We start from the raw sequence: 18,938 nt of genomic DNA on the forward strand, positions 1-18,938 counted from the left end.
TTTTGAGTATACACTTTAATCATAGCATTTTATTTGTTAGTCTTTAGTGTATTTGAAAGCATTTACTGTGTTATTGTTTTTCTTGTTTATTATGATTTTTTAAACCCTTTCATTATCATATTTTTAGAAATTGGAAGATTTTAAAAAAATGTATAAAGGCGCATTAAAAAGTTATCGGGGATATTTCTCTTTCTAAACCTTTTTTAATAGGCACGTTAAGTATATTGATTAACCTTTGTCATTCATAATACCTACATGTTGGTGTTAATTATGACGTTGGGATAAATAAAGACGAAATGCTAAATGCATCTTTGATTAATCGGATGTATATATTAGGACATTTTTAATAGAAAATAATTTACAGGATTTAAACTATGTATTAAAAAATGTAATTTATAGTTTTTATAGTGTCATGTTTTTGTTATACGATTTCTCTTTATTGCTTTAATACAAAACATTTATATTTTTAAAGCAACTCATATAATTTTATATTATTAACTTAAATTTAATTGCTATACATAATGATACTTATTATTTAAAATGAAAATAAAAATAACAATAACATATATCTTCTATTTGTATGGTTAAATGCTTGGATAGATAACTTTGAATTTTTTAAACAACTTTTGAATGTCACTTAAAACCTATAGAGTAGAAGAGTTGTTTAAAACAACTCCTAAACATATTTCAATAAGAATGTTATAAGTGTGGTAGATATATAAGTAGGTATTCGTAGTACATGGGGATGTAATTAAAATTTATATAATTTAAAAATATAATAGAAAACATATTTTCATGTAAGATTTTAAACACTTTTAAAATATTTAAAATTATAAATGATAATAATCGATTTCAAATTTGGTCTACTAATTTATTACAAAGTTGGGATGTTCCTAACACGTGTTTAATGAAAATTCTTATTAAGTACACTATAAAAATAAACTAATTTTAAATAAATTATGTTATTCATTATTTTCTTGGACAATAGTAGCCAACAAATATTGAAAAATAATTATTTTAAGATTATTGGAAAACAGAGAAGAAATATCTTAATAAAAGTTGCCAATCTTAAAAGCAAATTTCAAGAAAACATTTATTAATTGATTTACTTTCCGAGTATTTAAATAATGCACAAAACTTAACGTGTGCACTTAATATTGAAAACAAGTTAAAACCTCAAAATAATAATAAAAAGAAAAGACGACGCATACTTGATTGTTCCATGCATTTGGTTTAAATCATGTTTGTTTCGTTCAGGACATATTTATCTACAACTGCGAGCTACAAATAGGACTGAGAATAGAGGAATAGGAATTTTTGCATGCCAGACAAATGACTGGTTGCATTTCAAATGCTTATATAATTTACATACCAACACTGGGCTCCATTACGACAGTGGTAAGACTAAGAGAGATATAATTTAAACATTGAAGAAAAATTAAAAAACAAGAAAAAATTTGTTAAAGGAATGTAAAAAAATGTAATTTTTAAAGAATATGATTAAGAATTTAAGTGTGAGTCTAAGTTTTATATTGGATAAAATAAAAAATAAAATATTATATAAAAATGAAAATCTATTAATTTATTGTTTTATAATTTTAGGTAATGTCAATTTTGTAGGAAGATTTGACACACACATACACATAGATCTCCATAACCTCTCATAATTAATATGATTATCGGTCCATTGGTTGCCTGTCAAGGCTTCACCTACACTGGAATTAATTACGAAAGTGTTAAGATCAAAAGAGATATAATTTGAACATTAAAAAAAATTAAAAGACAAGAAAATATTTGTTGAAGGAATGTAAAAAAAAAGTAATTTTAAAGAATAAATGATTAGGAATCTAAGTTTTATATTGAATAAAAATAAAAAAATAAAATATTATATAAAAATAAAAATATATTAATTTAGGTAATGTCAATAATAATGTATTTTTAAACCGATAAAATATAATTTGCTTTAAGTTAAGTCTTCACGGATTTATTTTTGATACTACTTGAAAAGATTTCAATGGAAGAGTTTTATGTGTATATAAACTCGTATTTTATTTTACTTGGATTTTGTTTCTACCTAATAAATTTCTTGCACTGAAGTCTGTTGATGTTATATTTTTTCACAATATTAAGTAAAAACAACTATTGTAGAGATGACGGTCTTGGTTAAAATGTTGCATGTGGAAACACGAATAATAAAGTTGAAGGCCTTGGTGACAGAGCTTGACAGAGCTTGGATCTCGGCACGAGTACTAGATCGACATATGCCAGTGTTTCAAAACTTATGTCCTCTTCCATAAATTCTACACCTAACAGAAGAAAAAGTCATTGCAATTGTAAACAATGCATTGGTCTCTTTTTCGCAACGCAAATATTAATGATGATGAGATAAATAATTCATGCATTCCAACTATCAACAACATCGTCAACTAACCAACCTCTGCTGGATGAAGACCATCATGATGTTTCTTTACTAGCTCGGGTTTATTATATATTTGCATTTTCTTTTTGAAACATATTCAACCTTATGGTTTTGTAAGACAAAAGTTGGTTTTTCAATACATTGAATGGTTTGATTGCAAGTTTTATTTTTTATTAAAATTTTATTTACATTTTATAGTTTTCAAATAAATATAGATATCAAATATAAAACTAGATATTGGTGAATGGTACCATAATTGACATTTTTAATCAACTTCAATTCTATATTTAAGTTCATTACATAATTGACATTTAGTTTAATACGGTAAATTTGGTAGAAAATTTAATATAGTTTTGGCAAAATTAATGATTACTTATGAGGGCACATAAATTAGTTGGACATATTGGAAAGAAATTTACAAGGGATTAACTAAGAAATGCATTCAGCACATGCGGAGGATTCACCAAAAACTTTATATAGCGAGAAAATGTTAAAGACATTATAAGAGGTCAGTGTAAGCAATCGGTGGTAGATTTTGCAGCAAGCAGCGAGGGAAAACTAAGGAACTAAAATAAAACAATAATGTGCAGGAATACCGACAAACTGAGGAGAGATATCTTGTGAAATTATGACAAATTATCAAACAAATATCGATGGAGACATGACAGCTTTTATGCCCTATTCACAAATTTATGCATGAATTTTTATAAGAAAAGTAAAATTAATTTTAATTTATAACATATATATATTTATAATTTTTTTATGAGATTAATATAATATTAGATATAAGATAAATTCTGATACAATTTTAAAATTTTAAGTAAAAATCAAACTTAACTCTACAAGCCATCCTGTGAGGTAAACTTTTACTTAATTATATAAACTACTTAATTATTGGCGTTTGAACAATAATCTAATGCGATTTCACCTTTCTTGAAAAAGTTGAAAAAGTAAGTACTCCATACTCAAACATCTATAGAAGCATGCATTAAAAAATCACAAAAGAGCCTTAGTAATGTTATCAATACCTTCCTTAGTCCTTACACGTCTATTAATACTGCATACTTTACTTGAGTATAAAGTGTACTTAACCTTCTCAATTTATCCTAGTAAAAAAATAGTATTAGAGTCAATTATTTATCTTGATATCTAATTAAAATATATCTCCTTGGTTTATCCCAATAAAAGATTCTAAAGAATTATGATCTAATATTATATTAATTTAATATTAAAAAAAATAACTTAGGTAAGTTCTTGTTAGTGATTTATGTTAATCATGTAATTAAGATTTAGTAATTAAAACGTTTTAGTCTTATTATAAGATAATTGTAATATGTGGTTTGGATTAAAGGACCGTTTCTTGAAAAAGATTTTTTTTTAACTTTCACGAAAAGTTGATTGTTTAAATTAGTAAAATGCTCAACACAACAAAACATAAGCAAAGACTAATAAAATGGGTCAACAAAATGCCTATTACCATAAAATAGACAATCTTGTTTTGTATAGGAAAAAAAATCTTTCGAAATTATATATATATATATATATATATATATATATATATATATATATATATATATATATATATATATATATATATATATATATATATATATTAACAATTCAGCTAAATATATAATAGAATTGCTTTAACATATTTAAGACTTAAGATTTTCAGCAGATAAGTTTAAGAGAGTTAAAGTTAACACAATAATAACGCATTATTAATAAAAAATCAAATTTAACCCTTTGAGTAATTTGCATTGATTCAATTATAATGTGGGTAGGACCAGTCATAATGAAATCATCTTAAAAATTTACGTACTTGTTTAGATATTGGGATAAGTAAACATTTTTACTTTATTTTTGGTGAAAATATTGGGATTTGGATACGAAGAAAAACTATGTAAAAGGTACATAAAATTATATAATTAGAAAGAAAAAGAGAATATTATAATGATAAGAAATTGAATGCATGTCTGTATTATATATTTTATAGGCTTGGTTTGGAATTATTGGAATCTTATATTTATATTTTAGATATGAAAAATAAAAGTTATTTAATTTTTTTTTGAATGTGAATTATAAATTCACGTTTGACTTAATAAATTAAATATCTACTTAAAGTCAATTTTATTGGTCTTTTCTATATTTAAGTATTCTCCATCTAAGGTTTCAGTCATACATAATTTCTTATTACTTCATCTTTAATTAAGGTGCACTCACTTATTTGATTACCAAGCTCTCTAAGCTCTCTATATAGTCAATAGTTTAAACAAAGATGTATAATTAATATAAGAAAAACAAGGTGAAAATAAAATGAATACATATTTATATAATAATTCTTCTGGACTCTTCTAGTTTATGCTAAAAAAAATTAACCTGTAAAAGTATAGTTCTTTTTTACCACTCTTTTATATGCATGAGAAGAGAATCATTGATCCCAAAACTAAGAATTATAAGTTTGTTATGTTATTAGAACATTTTATTAAAACATATATTTAGTAAATTTAATAATTCAATATTAAAGTATTAATTGTTTCCTTTATTATTGTATTTGTTCGTAAAATTTTACCAGATAATAATTTCTAACACGTCATTTATACTTAGTACTTTAAATTTCCAGGCACCACAAAAATAAAAAAATCACTCGTTAACGTATAAAACACGAACACCTTTTGTAACCATTAGGATAAAACATAAACAACCTGCATTTTCGTATCTGGTTTATATATATATATATATTGGTCACATTGTTCTTTTATTCTAGCATAATAAATCACTATAACAAAGCATAGTTGTTATGGTGGATCAATTTGGCTCATAGCATAACTCAAAGGATATGTACCTTTTGAAACACAGCTTGCATTTTAAATATAATAAACGGTAGAAATTACCCGAGTTCAACTAACCCATTCGCAACGATGACAAAAAATTGCCTTTGTAATATATTTAAAATTAAAATCAGTATAAATATTATTTTTTTAATTATTAAAATAAATAGCGTGATAAAAAAATATAAAAACATTTTGTTTTCCCTGCTGGATACGTATATAGTGTATGTGATTTATCACTATAAGCTATCATCCGATATAGGCTACAGCTGTAAAAGAAAGCGTTGAAAAGAATAATCCCTACCATTAAAGTTCCCAAACGAAGAAGGAAGAAATTTCCCCGTTGACGAAGTCAAATGGCTATATTTAAACATGTATTTTTTAATTATTTCACACTTTAACTATTCTTTTTTAAAGTTACCTAACTTTAAAATAAACGGTCGGGAACCCTTCGTCAGTAGATTAACCTGTTTCCTATTTTCCTTGTTTAAATATCTTTTTCATTTAAAATACAAAAACTGATTATATTCCATATTAAAATAAAAAATTGAAGCTTGAAAAGGACTATTTAGAAATCACTTTTGCTTTTTGTGGTGAACAAAGCACTTTTTAGAAAAGGAAAGTAAGAGTGTAAGTATTAATTGAACAAATTCTTTCGTAGCATCCGGCTACAAAACTATTAAATTTATTAATTTTATCATAATTTATATTGACTATAATTTTTCTTAAATAGGATCACGAGACGATTTTGCCAACCTCCAACCCAAAAATACCAATGAAATAACTTAGTAGTAGGATTAAACATGAATTAATGTTAAAAATATTAGGTTAAACCTAAGCAAAATTATTATTATTTAAATTCTAATTAGATCATGTATTAATCCGAAATTTATAAATAAAAATATAAATATAAATAGGGTAGTATGTTGGTTATATTTATTATATTTTTATTGTTAGCATATGAAATCTATCATAATGTCTTTTACATAAACGAGAAACTTTGACCTTTGACCTGAAATTAAAATTGAAAAAACCGATAAAAAAAGAATTGAACTGGACTGATAGACCTAAACACTTATGACATTTTAGTTTTTTAAAAAATATTAATTTTCTAAAATAGTAACATTTATAAAACATTATCTAAATCCAATCAAAGATGATGAATTGTTAGAAGTATATTAAAAGAGGATACGCAGATGACTTTGAGTGAGCTCCAGTCCAGTTCTTACCTCACCAGAAAACACTTGAGAAATAGAAAATGAATTAAAAGGGGTTTTACCATTTGTGCGGCTTGGTATTTTTTTATTAATCCGAAGAAAGCATTGTAATTGTGGTTGGAAAAAAAAGAATACTTTAAAGGGAAGAGTAGGAGAGAAGGAATGAGCAATGAGAGGGCGGAGGGTGATAACGTCATTTAAGTGGTTCTGAAATTAACTTGACAGGCAATCTTTGTCTCATATGCAACACAAAAGAGTTACACCCAAGGCAAACACAGCACAGCGCACACACACCACACGGCACAGCCATCCTCAAGAGAGAGAAACACAGACATTTACATTACAATTTCAATTACATTTAGTGGTTGCAACTACATTCTGCCACTCGCCGCAGTTCCCTTACACCGTTTCGGATCGCTCTCGCATCTTCACTTCAAAACCTCATCCATTTTCCATCGCTTTTCTGATTTTCATTCCTCCAATCACGCTTGCGTCTGTAGTGCAATCATTAGTTAGATAAATGCTCAATGGTGAACGCTGACAAGTGAATTGGAGAGGGAAGAGAATGGGAAGTAGTGCCGCTGCATCGGCGTCGCAAAGCGATGCAACTGGCAGAATGGAAGGCTGGTTGTACCTCATACGCTTCAACCGTATTGGACTTCAGTTCTCGCGGAAGCGTTACTTCGTCCTCGACGGTAACCTTCTCCGCAGCTTCAAATCCGTTCCTCTTTCTAATAACCAGGTTCTGTATTGTTCCTTTTTTAATTTATTTCGCCGATTTTATTTTTTTTTTAATTCAAGTTGCGTCGATTCGATTGCGGATGAAGGTGGAGAAGTTTCTGGATTAATCGTTTTCGTTCTGCTTGATCGACTTTGACATGTGGAACTCTTTCTCTGGAATTTTCTTTGCAGGATCCTGTTAGAAGTGCGATTGTGGATTCCTGCATTCGAGTCATGGATAACGGGAGGGAGAGCGTTAACAGAAAAGTATTGCACTCTTTCCGTTTTTCTAATGTCTTTGATTATTTGTTGTAACCGATGCTGCCGGTGCATGATGTTCATTCGCTGTGCTGATTGCAGGTGTTTTTTATTTTTACTCTCTATAACACTTCAAATCACAATGATCAGTTAAAGGTGAGGTCGCTGTTATGTTTAGGATGCCGAGTTTTTCTATTTGGAATTATGTCGTTGAATTGCTAAGTGCGAGTGTTGTGCAGTTAGGAGCAAGCCGTCCTGAAGAAGCGGCGAGGTGGATTCAGTCTTTCCATGAAGCATCGTTAAAGGTATGCAATATGAAATGTTTTAAGCCTGAGGTGGAACTGTTTCGGATGAAGGATGAGGTTATTAATGTAAACTTATAGGGTGCACCCGATGGAGGAGATGATGCTGTAGGTTGTTCTAAGAGGAGATGGCAGTCCTTTAGGTAGAGTGATTTAATTTTTTATATCTGATCTATGAATAATTTATATTGCAATAAAAAATTCAAGTTCTTTCTCAATTTTTTATTATTCAAAGATCTTTTGATTTATTTTTATCGTATCATCCTTTCAGACTCAGTGGGTGTTCCAGTAGAAGTCACCCAAATTCTGTCGACTGGACTCTTTCTTCTGCTGATGTTATTGCCCCTTCACCGTGGACAATCTTTGGCTGCCAAAACGGTAAATGTTTGTTTCTATTTCTGCTGTTTGAGTTGTCATTGTTTTGTAAAAACTTTCAAAATTTAACATAAGTACTAGAGCTGGCTAAAAGTGGTATGAATGATTTTATGGTCGCATAATGAAGGTTTACGACTATTCAAGGAAGCGAAAGACAGGGATTCTGGTGGGAAGGTTGGCAGAATTTGATCTCAGTAACTATTTTTTATATTTGGAGTAGAAATGAGTTTTTTTTTTTTTAATATGGTCCTTTCTCCAGAAATGGGATGATCACCCTGCAATAATGGCTGTTGGTGTGGTTGATGGAACTTCAGAAGCCATTTTCCAGACTCTTATGTCTCTTGGTCCTTCAAGATCAGAGTAAGTCCATTAGTTTCATTGTGATCTTCCAGCAGCGGTATTGTTTTATTAGCGAGAGATTTCTTATTTTGTCGGTTGTCTTGGTATGTTTGTTTTTTTTCCTCATTGACTTTGTTTCTAAATAGATTTAAGTAGCATTTCATCATCACAACATATTGGCATGTTACTATCAAATTTTACTATATCATCATTGCTATTCTTAAGATTCGGTGATTGGATGTAGAAGGAACTGTAACGTTACAAGAGAATGGAAAGTGTATAAGAGCCAAGCAAATAAAAACCAGAGCAAAGAAAGAATTATAATCCAAACAAACTTACTAGTCTCTTTTATCTCCCATCTAGGGTACGCAAGCATTAACCAATCGTCATAACTATATTAAAAGACTACTTTATCCCACATAGGTGAAAAAAAAATTCATCAAGCTCATGACACCAGTCATAAATACCAAATAAAATAACAGCATACTTGCATATTGTCAAATTGCATTCCCCTCTTTACTCTCCCCCAAAACCTGTGAATGACGTGAGAAAGGGCTCCAAATTCCATCACAAGTTTATCATTCACTAAATCTTGTAACAAGATCGGACAGAATTTTTAGCTGGACATTGAGCACAGATCGTATCATTTTATGTCTAATGATAATCACAATAGGCCTAGGTGAAATAGGGTGCTTCCATTGAAAAGAAAAATGAAATGAACTGCAAATAAAAAAACATTTAATAGTAGATGTTAGGTTAGAGCAATGTAGTAGTGAGCAATTTGATTATGATACAATTTTATAAACCAACATTGCTTTATTGTAGGTCCTTAAAGCACATTAATTGTTGGCATGCAGGTGGGATTTTTGTTTCTACAAGGGGAATGTGGTGGAGCACTTGGATGGTCACACGGACATTATTCACAAACAGTTATTTAGTGATTGGTTGCCTTGGTATAGACCCAAGCCTTTAGTGCTGATCATTGTACCACTGCACTCGTTCCAAGGTTCTACCAGTCTATTTAGAATAAAAGTTTCAATTTTTCATACATGTTTTACAGGGGAATGCAACGAAGAGATCTCTTGTTGCGGCGTTATTGGAGGAGAGAAGATGATGGGACATATGGTAGTAGTGAATTATGGAAGAAAATTTTCACACACACACATTCTGAATGGAAGTAACTTCTTTGATTTTCTTTGTCACAGTTATTCTTTACCATTCCGTGTTTCATAAAAAGTGCCCTCCCCAGAAAGGCTACGTGCGTGCTTGCCTTAAAAGTAATGTATGCTTAAACTGTAGAAATAGTAAATATTTCTTTTCTATTATTCTATTTGCCTTGTACTTTACCTCAAAATAAATAATACTGTGAAACTTAAAGATGGTAATTTGGAATCATAATGTTCTTTGCTTTTAATCATCTTTATTCTGATCTGAAATTAAAGTAGTAGAGCTGTCACTGATTCTGAAATCATCCTCCTTCACTATTGTCATTATAATATCCAATTTATGTATAGAGGATTTCTGGTATTGTTTTTTTGGAATTTTTAATGCCTACGAAAATTGCTAGGTAGAAAGTTTAGTAGAAGTGTAGGTTAGAGTAGTTGAAGGGTGACAACTCGTATTCTTTTGTAGGTGGAGGGTATGTTATATCACCGGTGAACAAAGGAAAGCAATCAGTTGTAAAACATATGCTTGCTATTGATTGGAAATGCTGGAGATCTTATCTTAAATCTTCATCAGCACATTCCATAACCATTCAAATGCTTGGGAGAGTTGCTGGTAGTCTTATTTTATTCAGAAGTTTACATTATTGAACACAATCATTTTCTTGCTGGCCGACATTTATTTTACATTGCTAGTTGTTAACATGTTTAATAAAAAGATTTAATATTCTAGTTAATATTTTATTTACCACTTTCTTTTGCACTTGCAGCATTACGGGAGTTATTTAAAGCTAGACTAGGGAATTGTTCTTCTCCTGATTATTCATCTGGAGAGTTGACGACAAAGAGTGGGCTTCATGGAAAGGAAGGGGGCATCACCAATTCTGATACCGAAATTCAGGCAGATGAGAACAATCATGATAACTCAGTTGGAGAAGTAGATCAAACTCAATCAGAGCATGCAAGCCTTGTTACTCTAAATGATGCTGATGATGAGTTCTATGATGTTCCAGAGCCATCAGACTATGACGAGTCGGAAAATGGGTGGATGACTGAATCTAGTCACCAAAGGTCTCAGGTAAAAACGATAGTTGAAATATTTGTTTTCATTGCACAGAAATGAAGTGAACAATCTGAAGTTAAGGTAGTTTTTGTCTTGACGTTTAATATTTAGGGATTGCTCTTAAGACATTTCCTTTAATATATAGTTTTTAACTATCAATCACTGCATGGCTTTCAAATGTCATTTATTGTTCTCAGTTTATTATATCTGTTTTTCATTAGGGATAAATTAGTTTTCTCATTAGTTAATAGACACTACTTTAGTTCTGAACGTTTTGATAGACTTAAGTTTTTGTAAACAGTCAAGGTGTTATTTGCTCCACAATCCATAAGTCTTAAGACACCCAACAATATGTTTAAGAGTCTTTTATATGCTCTAATATGGCTTGAAACTTTTTAAACCAATGTAAATTATTTTGGAATTTCAACTTTTAAATGAATAAAGTAAATGTCTACAACGGACAACATTCTCTAGGCTATGTTTGGAAGCATGGAAAAGGCTGAAGCGGACAGGAATGAAATGACAGTTTAAACAAAGTTTGTTTGGGATTTATTAAGAAAAGGATTGGAACGGCAATGGGGGCTCCTATTACCTCCTATGCCACTTGAAATCCTGATTTTTCCCTCCTAAAGAGGAGGGGGAGGGGGTGTTACAGGGGGTTGAAGGAGGGAATGCCATGAATTAAACTCCCCTCCTTCATTACACTTTTTAAGCAATCATTTATCGGAGTGTCATGTTATATTTGATTTCATTTCTAGGCTTGCCGTGCCACTCCATTCTCTTAAAAACCTTCTACACGTGCCTTAGCCATCACATTAGTGGAATAATCACTATATCAGATGAACTATGCATAATTTGGAAATATTATTGGCTTGAAATTACAATTTTCAACAGTTAAAGATAATCTTGAATTCCTGATCCTTTAGATATTGGACTGGTTTACTAAGTTATTCACAATAGTAGGCTTTCTAATCGAATGCTTACCTTTTGAGGCTGATCAACTGTGCAATTCGGCCCCTTCCCTTTACTGTATGCTCCTATTTTTGCATGCTTCTGCCTAGATAGTTTACATGTAGTTTTATATATTTTTTCATATAGTCTAGCTATTTTCAAAGGTGGGGCTGCATCTGGGGATATTTACTTATCAGCATTTTTATGATGCTGGACTGCTCATCTCATGTTATTCTTTAAAAATTTTGCACTGGAAATTTGGTCAAACTTCATATTTTGCTTGACTTCGGCCTTTCCTTGTCCTGCTGTGATGGGAATTTCAGGACATTCGTCATCAGAAGTTATCAACTGCTGCTAACTTTGTAAAAAGATTGCATGATCTTGCAGGTGATTTTTATCCTCTTTGATTCCAGATTATGATTAAGCATGATTTTTTCCATTGATTTACAATGTCTAGAGATTCTGTTACAGTTCAGAAGAGGGGTTATGTTGACTTGCAAGAGATGGTCAGGGAAGACAGTGGTATCACTTGCTCATATGGATCCACTCTTCCTCAGGATCCTACTTGTACATTACCTTGCAGCTTGACTGAAGCAGATCCTTCTACTTTCCTGATTCGTGGAGAAAATTATCTTAATGACCGCCTGAAGGTATGATGGCTACTGCCATTTTTGTGTGGACATAGCGCTTGGTAACTCCCGCCTGTGCATGCAATTCTTTCTCCATTTTGTTACATCAATGATCTTCTAATTATTGGTTTGACACTAAATTATGTTTTCTCTTTTTATGTTAAGTAGTTTGGTTTGGATGCTTTGAGAAAAGATACTAACAGCAGATTAACTACAATATATGCAGTTATCCTTTTTTTTATTTGGTTTAACCAAGCACATCATCACTAATCTCAAATGCCTGGTAACAATTACTAGATTAAAGCGAAGGGAACCTTGATGCAAATGGTTGCTGCAGATTGGGTGAGATCTGACAAAAGGGAAGATGACCTTGGTGGCCGTCCTGGAAGCATTGTTCAGGTTGGTCATTGCGTATGATTATGTTATCTAGACTTATATTTTTCCTGGCTTCAATTATATTTAGCCATTGTGTAGCAACTAATGATTTCCATTATAAAGAAAAATCCATTTGCTGAAGTTTTGTAAATTGCAGAAATATGCAACACAAGGAGGGCCCGAGTTCTTTTTCATTGTAAATATTCAGGTAATTGATAGTCTTTTTGTGCTTAGGTGGTGACTAAACTTCAGCACAGCGCTAATTATGTGTTTCTATGAACCAGGTTCCAGGTTCTACTACATATAGCCTAGCACTATACTACATGATGAATACTCCCGTGGAAGATGCTCCTTTGCTAGAGAGTTTTATTAAGGGCGATGATGCCTTCAGAAATTCAAGATTTAAACTTATACCGTACATATCTAAGGTGAGTAAAATGTGCTGTAAATTGCAGCCTAATAGCGCACTTATACATCAAGTGATCCAGTTAATTATGCATATGAGATTGAATCTCATCAAGTGATCCAGTTAATTACATTTTCCTCTACTTTCCTTGTATTTACCTCTTACCAATTCCTTGAACTCATTTAGATATTGTAGTAACATTATTTTGAGCACATGTGTTTCCTCCTGGGTCAGTGATTTACTCGATTTCACATAATCACTGAATTCTAAGGAACTCTGTTCTAAAATTTTCCATCCCCTAGGACTATGCATAGTCCATGTTCAGAAGGCAAAATGTCTATTAGTTGTCATTTGTGCCTTTGTATAGTAAGTCTTGACATTCCTGTTTCAGGGTTCATGGATAGTAAAGCAGAGTGTGGGCAAGAAGGCGTGCCTAGTTGGGCAAGCATTGGAAATCAATTATTTTCAGGGAAATAACTATTTGGAGGTAAATATTGCGTGGAAATGAGTAGAATAGCAACTTGTTAGGAAAATTAAGACTATCAAAGTAAATATATTGTGTTTGTCTGTTTGAGTTTATGCGTATGCTGTATGAATATGCTTTGGTCTGCGGAAAACATATACACACGCAGGAAAATTGGTCATGAAAGTTAAGAATTGGGCTTAATAGATGATATGCATGATGCATAAAAAATTTAGCTGCCAACCATCTTTCACGTAATTCTTATCTGGAAATCCTGGCATTGATTCAGCTTGGGGTTGATATTGGATCATCTACCGTTGCAAGAGGTGTTGTGAGTCTTGTTCTTGGGTACCTCAACCATCTGGTGATTGAGATGGCTTTTCTAATACAGGTAAAGTGATGTTCATTTTTATTTCCTTGTAATTAGTTGTCAGGCTTAAAATTTATCAATGACCTTGTGGAAGAGTCTCCGGTAAAAGCAATTGTCATTTTTTCATTTGAACGATTTTGCTGTTCTATACACAAATAATTCATGCCTATCATCTTGTTTAGGGAAACACACGTGAAGAGCTCCCTGAATTTCTTCTTGGAACTTGCCGCCTTAACCATCTCGATGCCACTAAAGCGGTTTGTCTGAAACCGTGATTTTCAATGAAACTTCCTGACAATGACAAGTACGTTGTGGAGGAGAGAATTCCAAGGTTGCAAATGTAGATAATTGAAATTCCACTTTCTCGTCTCCACAAACTCGCTTTCAGAAGTAATTTTTGTTCACCAATTTGAATTCTGCACCACTTTATGGTGCTGTGAGCGTTGTTAGGATGGATGGTGTGGGGGGAATTTGTATAATGAAAGTTGCATTTTATTTTCGTTACACCTGATTTTATATTTTTTTATTACTTTTATTTAAATACGTCATCCATTTATTTTGCCTGTGTCCAGTTTTGGTATGTGGAATTCAGGCAATGAAATATTAGTACATATTTCCTTGAAAAAATGGCGTGCGTTTTGAGTGAAAAAATAAATCATTTACATTTTTCTCTCTGCATTTCTTTCGATAACAACACAATTCAATCCAAAAGCACATTATTTTACACTAAATATGTTATTATTTCCTTACCAAAGATATGACCTGAAATAGTCTAGTTTTCTTTTTTATTCTAATGTTTCCCCGAGTCTCCTGTAGTAATCAAGAAAATTTATTCTTATAAATTGTGTCGCTACCAAGTAATATAAAAGCTGAGTAGTACAAGGTGAGCGGTCTGGTGAAGCAAAAAAAGGAAAATAAATTAAAAATATTTATAAAAAAAAATGTCTACAACAATAATATAGGTCAATATAAAGGTAATACAGTCGCTATTCTCAGTTTTTTGGCCGAACTTTCTAAATATGATTTGGACCGGACAGCCACTTCGAAGGGAAGAGGACAGATGGATTTTTCATTGCGTTCATATGTCAGTGATGATTTTTAATTGATGAAAATAGAAAGAACAAAATGTTTAATGAAGCATAATTAGACTTTAGTAGCAGCCATGATAATAGGTTCTTTACTTTTAGACCATGAAACTAAATTGGGTGAAGCGATGATTTTCTAATCATAAAGCTGGGATGCAGGAGCAGTTGGATTGAATTAGAAGTCCAACAAGACTTCATTCGCAATCCAATTTGAAACTGAAAGAGAAAAGAAAAAAAAAAGCAGTAGTAGCAGCAAAGCAGTTGAAATGTCGAAATCCCTTTTAAAGAGCAGGGTGACCCCGTTTGGCCTTCTCCATGCCTGTAAAATAAAAGAAAGGAGACAAGAGATAGTTTTGTATACGAACATCGCAAAAGAGTTTGTTAGCAGTTGGCCCACTCTTCACTTGACATGATTCCTAACTAACTAACTAACTTACATTGCAATGAATTTTCTATAGAGGATTTTGCTTCTATAGGAACAAATCTTAAGACAACCACAGTCCTCCTTTTGTTTCCCAATTTCCTCTTCTGTTTGTACCATTCACTCACCTCTTCTCTGTCACTGTCTTCTATTTTAATAGCCTTTACCTTCTTCAGTTGCCATTCCATTACCCTCTCTCACTTTCTTAACCACTTCTTCTTCTAAATGCAACCCTTCCATTATTCAAGGTTCTATTTTATTCATTAAAATCATAATTTCTGCTCTTCCTGCTTCAGATCACCAACACTCTATTTAGTATTTAGTATATTTGCATCTCCACATGTTTTTTCTCATTGCAGATGATGTATGCCTTTTTAAAACATTATTACTTACATAAATTAATATGATAAACTGACAAATCTACATATTTTTAAAACTAAAATACTAAATACATAAAATCGAGGGAGTAATTAAATCATATATATTATAATTGTTTCTATTTTTTAAAATTATATATATATTTTTTATTTTTATATTTATAATGTTATTGCCTTTTCTCTATACCAATAAATGGAAATAAAACAAAATAATAATTGATATTATTATCTTAACATCCTACTATGAATCTTTAGAAAACTAATAATTTATTTAAAAATAATAGATGAAAAAAATAGAAAAAACAAAGACAACTTGCCTCAAGTATATCGATGACCTAGATCGTTCAGCCAATAATTTAAATTTAAGTAGCATATACCGACGCTCTACGTGAATATACTTAAATTTAAGTAAATTTAAAATTTATAGAAAAATAAATTAAAATAAACATAATTGTTTTGTTATGGTTTCAGAATATTTTTTGAAATAAAATATTTTAGATATTGAAACGACACTAATAAACTTGTAAAATAAAAATTACACATTTCTTGTCAATGTTTTAGGTTTTCAAATATTTTAAAAATATTGGAATTTTTATTTTCAAATGAACTTTATTTTTTATTTTTTTAAACGTGGAAATGTGCATATAACAAATAGTTTTCATTTTATAAATTATGTATACTACCAAGATTTTCGTGCATTATATGGGCTTTTTTAAATTTAATAAAAAAACATACTAAAAATAAATTTAGGAAATAAATAATTAAAATTTATCAAAAAAAAAGTAATGAAAATATTATTTAAATCAATATATATATTATTTATTTATATCATATTTCAATATTTAAATTACGATTAATAGATTTCAATAATTTCAATATGTAGTCCATGTAAAACAGAAATAATTTGATGTAGTGAATCAAATCAAATTTAAAAATTAAAACCGTAAATACTTTATGTAGGAGAAATAACTCAACTTAGGGATTGTTTTTATTAAATGTTCTCATTTAAAACTTCAAATTCAGATTTACAATATCAAAATATGGCTATGTCTCTGTAGGTAAATACATACATTCATTTCATTATACAAGAGCAACTTGAGTTATTTTTTTCAAAATAGAAACTTGATTTACTAATATAAAGATTAAACTATAATTTGCAACCTTTCTAATTATAATTATTTTTCACTTGATCACTTGATTTTTCCCTAAGTCTTTGTCACCTTTGTATCAATTTCTTAAATATTACAATCACGTCCTTTGGATCTATTTTCATATCAGAGTGACCGGATTAATTTAAGCACAAAATATGATAAGAAAAAGCTTCGCATTCTAGTGTGTCTATGTGAGCTGGATTCTCCAATTGTTCATTATTTTATACTTTTTTTTAATGTTGTTCTAAAAACACAATAATAATAATAATAATAATATATTTTATGTTTTAATATGCTTTCTGATAATTTTGCTTTGATCTCATTATTAATTAAAGGTAGATCTGAGAAACATGTTTTCCAATTTTCAGATCTAACCAATCTTTCTTTGTCACCCTAGTTGTTCAACGTTTTCTTTCTCCTAATTATAATGATTTCTTTTCCTTTAATTACCTTTACTTTTCGGTGCAACAAGCAAATCTACTATGTCCCACGTATAATACCTCTTCAATAAAAATATCTCTTTATTAGTTTTCTTGATATACGAAGAATTTTATTATACAATTGATCTATTTTAGATAATGTTTTGAAAAATTTGTATTTGTGGAGATAAACTAAAATGATTTTATATAACCAACTAAATTTTAGTTTATCTATCTAAAGTTATATCCATTACTAAAAATTTATGATTATATTAATTATTTTGGACACTATTCACCATGTAGATATAAACAATATATAGAAAGTGTAACATCCCAAAAATACAATATAAATTATATGATAGAAGAGTTACATTTAATCATAATTCAGATTAGTCTTAAAATTTTACAAGAGCGTACGGTTCTTGACCGAACGACCTTTACAAAAAGTTACACGCTTAAACTGTACCGAATAAGCAAACATGACCGAACGGTTTACAAAAGGAACTACCGAGCGGTCAAATAAACTCAAAAGGAAAGGTGACCACCTTACATTCAAAATAAACTACTGACCGAACGTTCTATTGTTCAGTCTTCACTTCTACTTCTACCAAATTTTCTTCTTCCAGCACCTCTTCCAACAGCTCGTCTCCTTCTGCTCACATCCACACGGATGATCATTGCAACGACAAAGACGGACATACCAAACCAGACAACACAGGAAATACAGGGTAAGCTTATGTAATTTAATTCATGCACATCGTACATTTCACAAAATCATTCAAACAAAATAAATCAGAGTTCGTTCACACAAGCCTAATATACTAGACTGACCGTCCGGACTGTATGAAATCTGTGTAGCTACGACGTTCGTGCACCCGGGTGGTGTAGTAACTGGAATACTCTCATCAGCTGCCACCCGAGGTTAGTCCTATCTGTCCAAAGTACCCCTAAGGACTAGGACCTCCTGCCGTTCCCACACATGACCTACTCCCCTCTACATGAGGACGAGTACTCACGGAACATCAGGATGAATCGACAGCTTAGCATTACCACAGTCATACTTTATAAATTCCAATATTCATACATGAGTCGTTCCTCCCCGGAACGCTCGTCCATAATCAACAACATTTCCATATTACATTTTCTTCATCTTTTATTAATAAACATCTCATTTAATCACCTCGTACAAAGATTTATGAGGATTCCAAATAACGAACGTTCAACTCGAACTCAAAACTAGTCCAAACACATAGAGCGAGACAGAGAGATATTCAAGTTTTGAGAATGGATTAGACCAAAGGTTGAATCGGTTTTAAGAAAGATAGCGAGCACAATAATATATTCCAAGAAACAAATGAACGAACGTCGATTTCAACGCTGAGCCAATTAGATGAACCGACTCTTGAAAACTCCATTTGAACATTAAAAGACCAGACCAAGAACGAGGACTCCAGAGTGAAACATATGAATAAGAATATTTCAAGGCACGAAGATAATACCTAAAATGTCTCATATGACGAGACCGAATGTTTGTGAATACTTAGTTTAATTGAGTTTAGTATCAAGAATCCAAGTGACAGTCAAAGACTGAACACTATAGTGAG

At 30.9% G+C, this 18,938-nt stretch overlaps 1 protein-coding gene across 1 annotated transcript; it reads left to right on the forward strand.

The window, feature by feature from the left end:
* The first annotated feature begins 6,733 nt into the window (after nucleotides 1–6,733).
* Nucleotides 6,734–14,444, forward strand: LOC124839768 (Pleckstrin homology (PH) and lipid-binding START domains-containing protein). The gene is made up of 21 exons (XM_047315685.2): nucleotides 6,734–7,209; nucleotides 7,380–7,454; nucleotides 7,548–7,601; nucleotides 7,685–7,750; nucleotides 7,829–7,890; nucleotides 8,019–8,125; nucleotides 8,250–8,296; nucleotides 8,382–8,482; nucleotides 9,319–9,414; nucleotides 9,522–9,586; nucleotides 9,667–9,738; nucleotides 10,094–10,240; nucleotides 10,395–10,702; nucleotides 11,962–12,025; nucleotides 12,110–12,288; nucleotides 12,565–12,666; nucleotides 12,800–12,850; nucleotides 12,927–13,070; nucleotides 13,440–13,535; nucleotides 13,801–13,902; nucleotides 14,064–14,444. Exons 1-21 carry the CDS (start codon nucleotides 7,033–7,035, stop codon nucleotides 14,154–14,156), a joined length of 2,208 nt encoding a protein of 735 aa, XP_047171641.1. The 5' UTR covers nucleotides 6,734–7,032; the 3' UTR covers nucleotides 14,157–14,444.
* Nucleotides 14,445–18,938: the final 4,494 nt, after the last annotated feature.

The sequence above is a fragment of the Vigna umbellata genome, chromosome 6, assembly GCF_029865625.1.
Source record: "Vigna umbellata cultivar VRB3 chromosome 6, Vumbellata_1.0, whole genome shotgun sequence".
Classification (NCBI taxonomy): Eukaryota; Viridiplantae; Streptophyta; class Magnoliopsida; order Fabales; family Fabaceae; genus Vigna; species Vigna umbellata.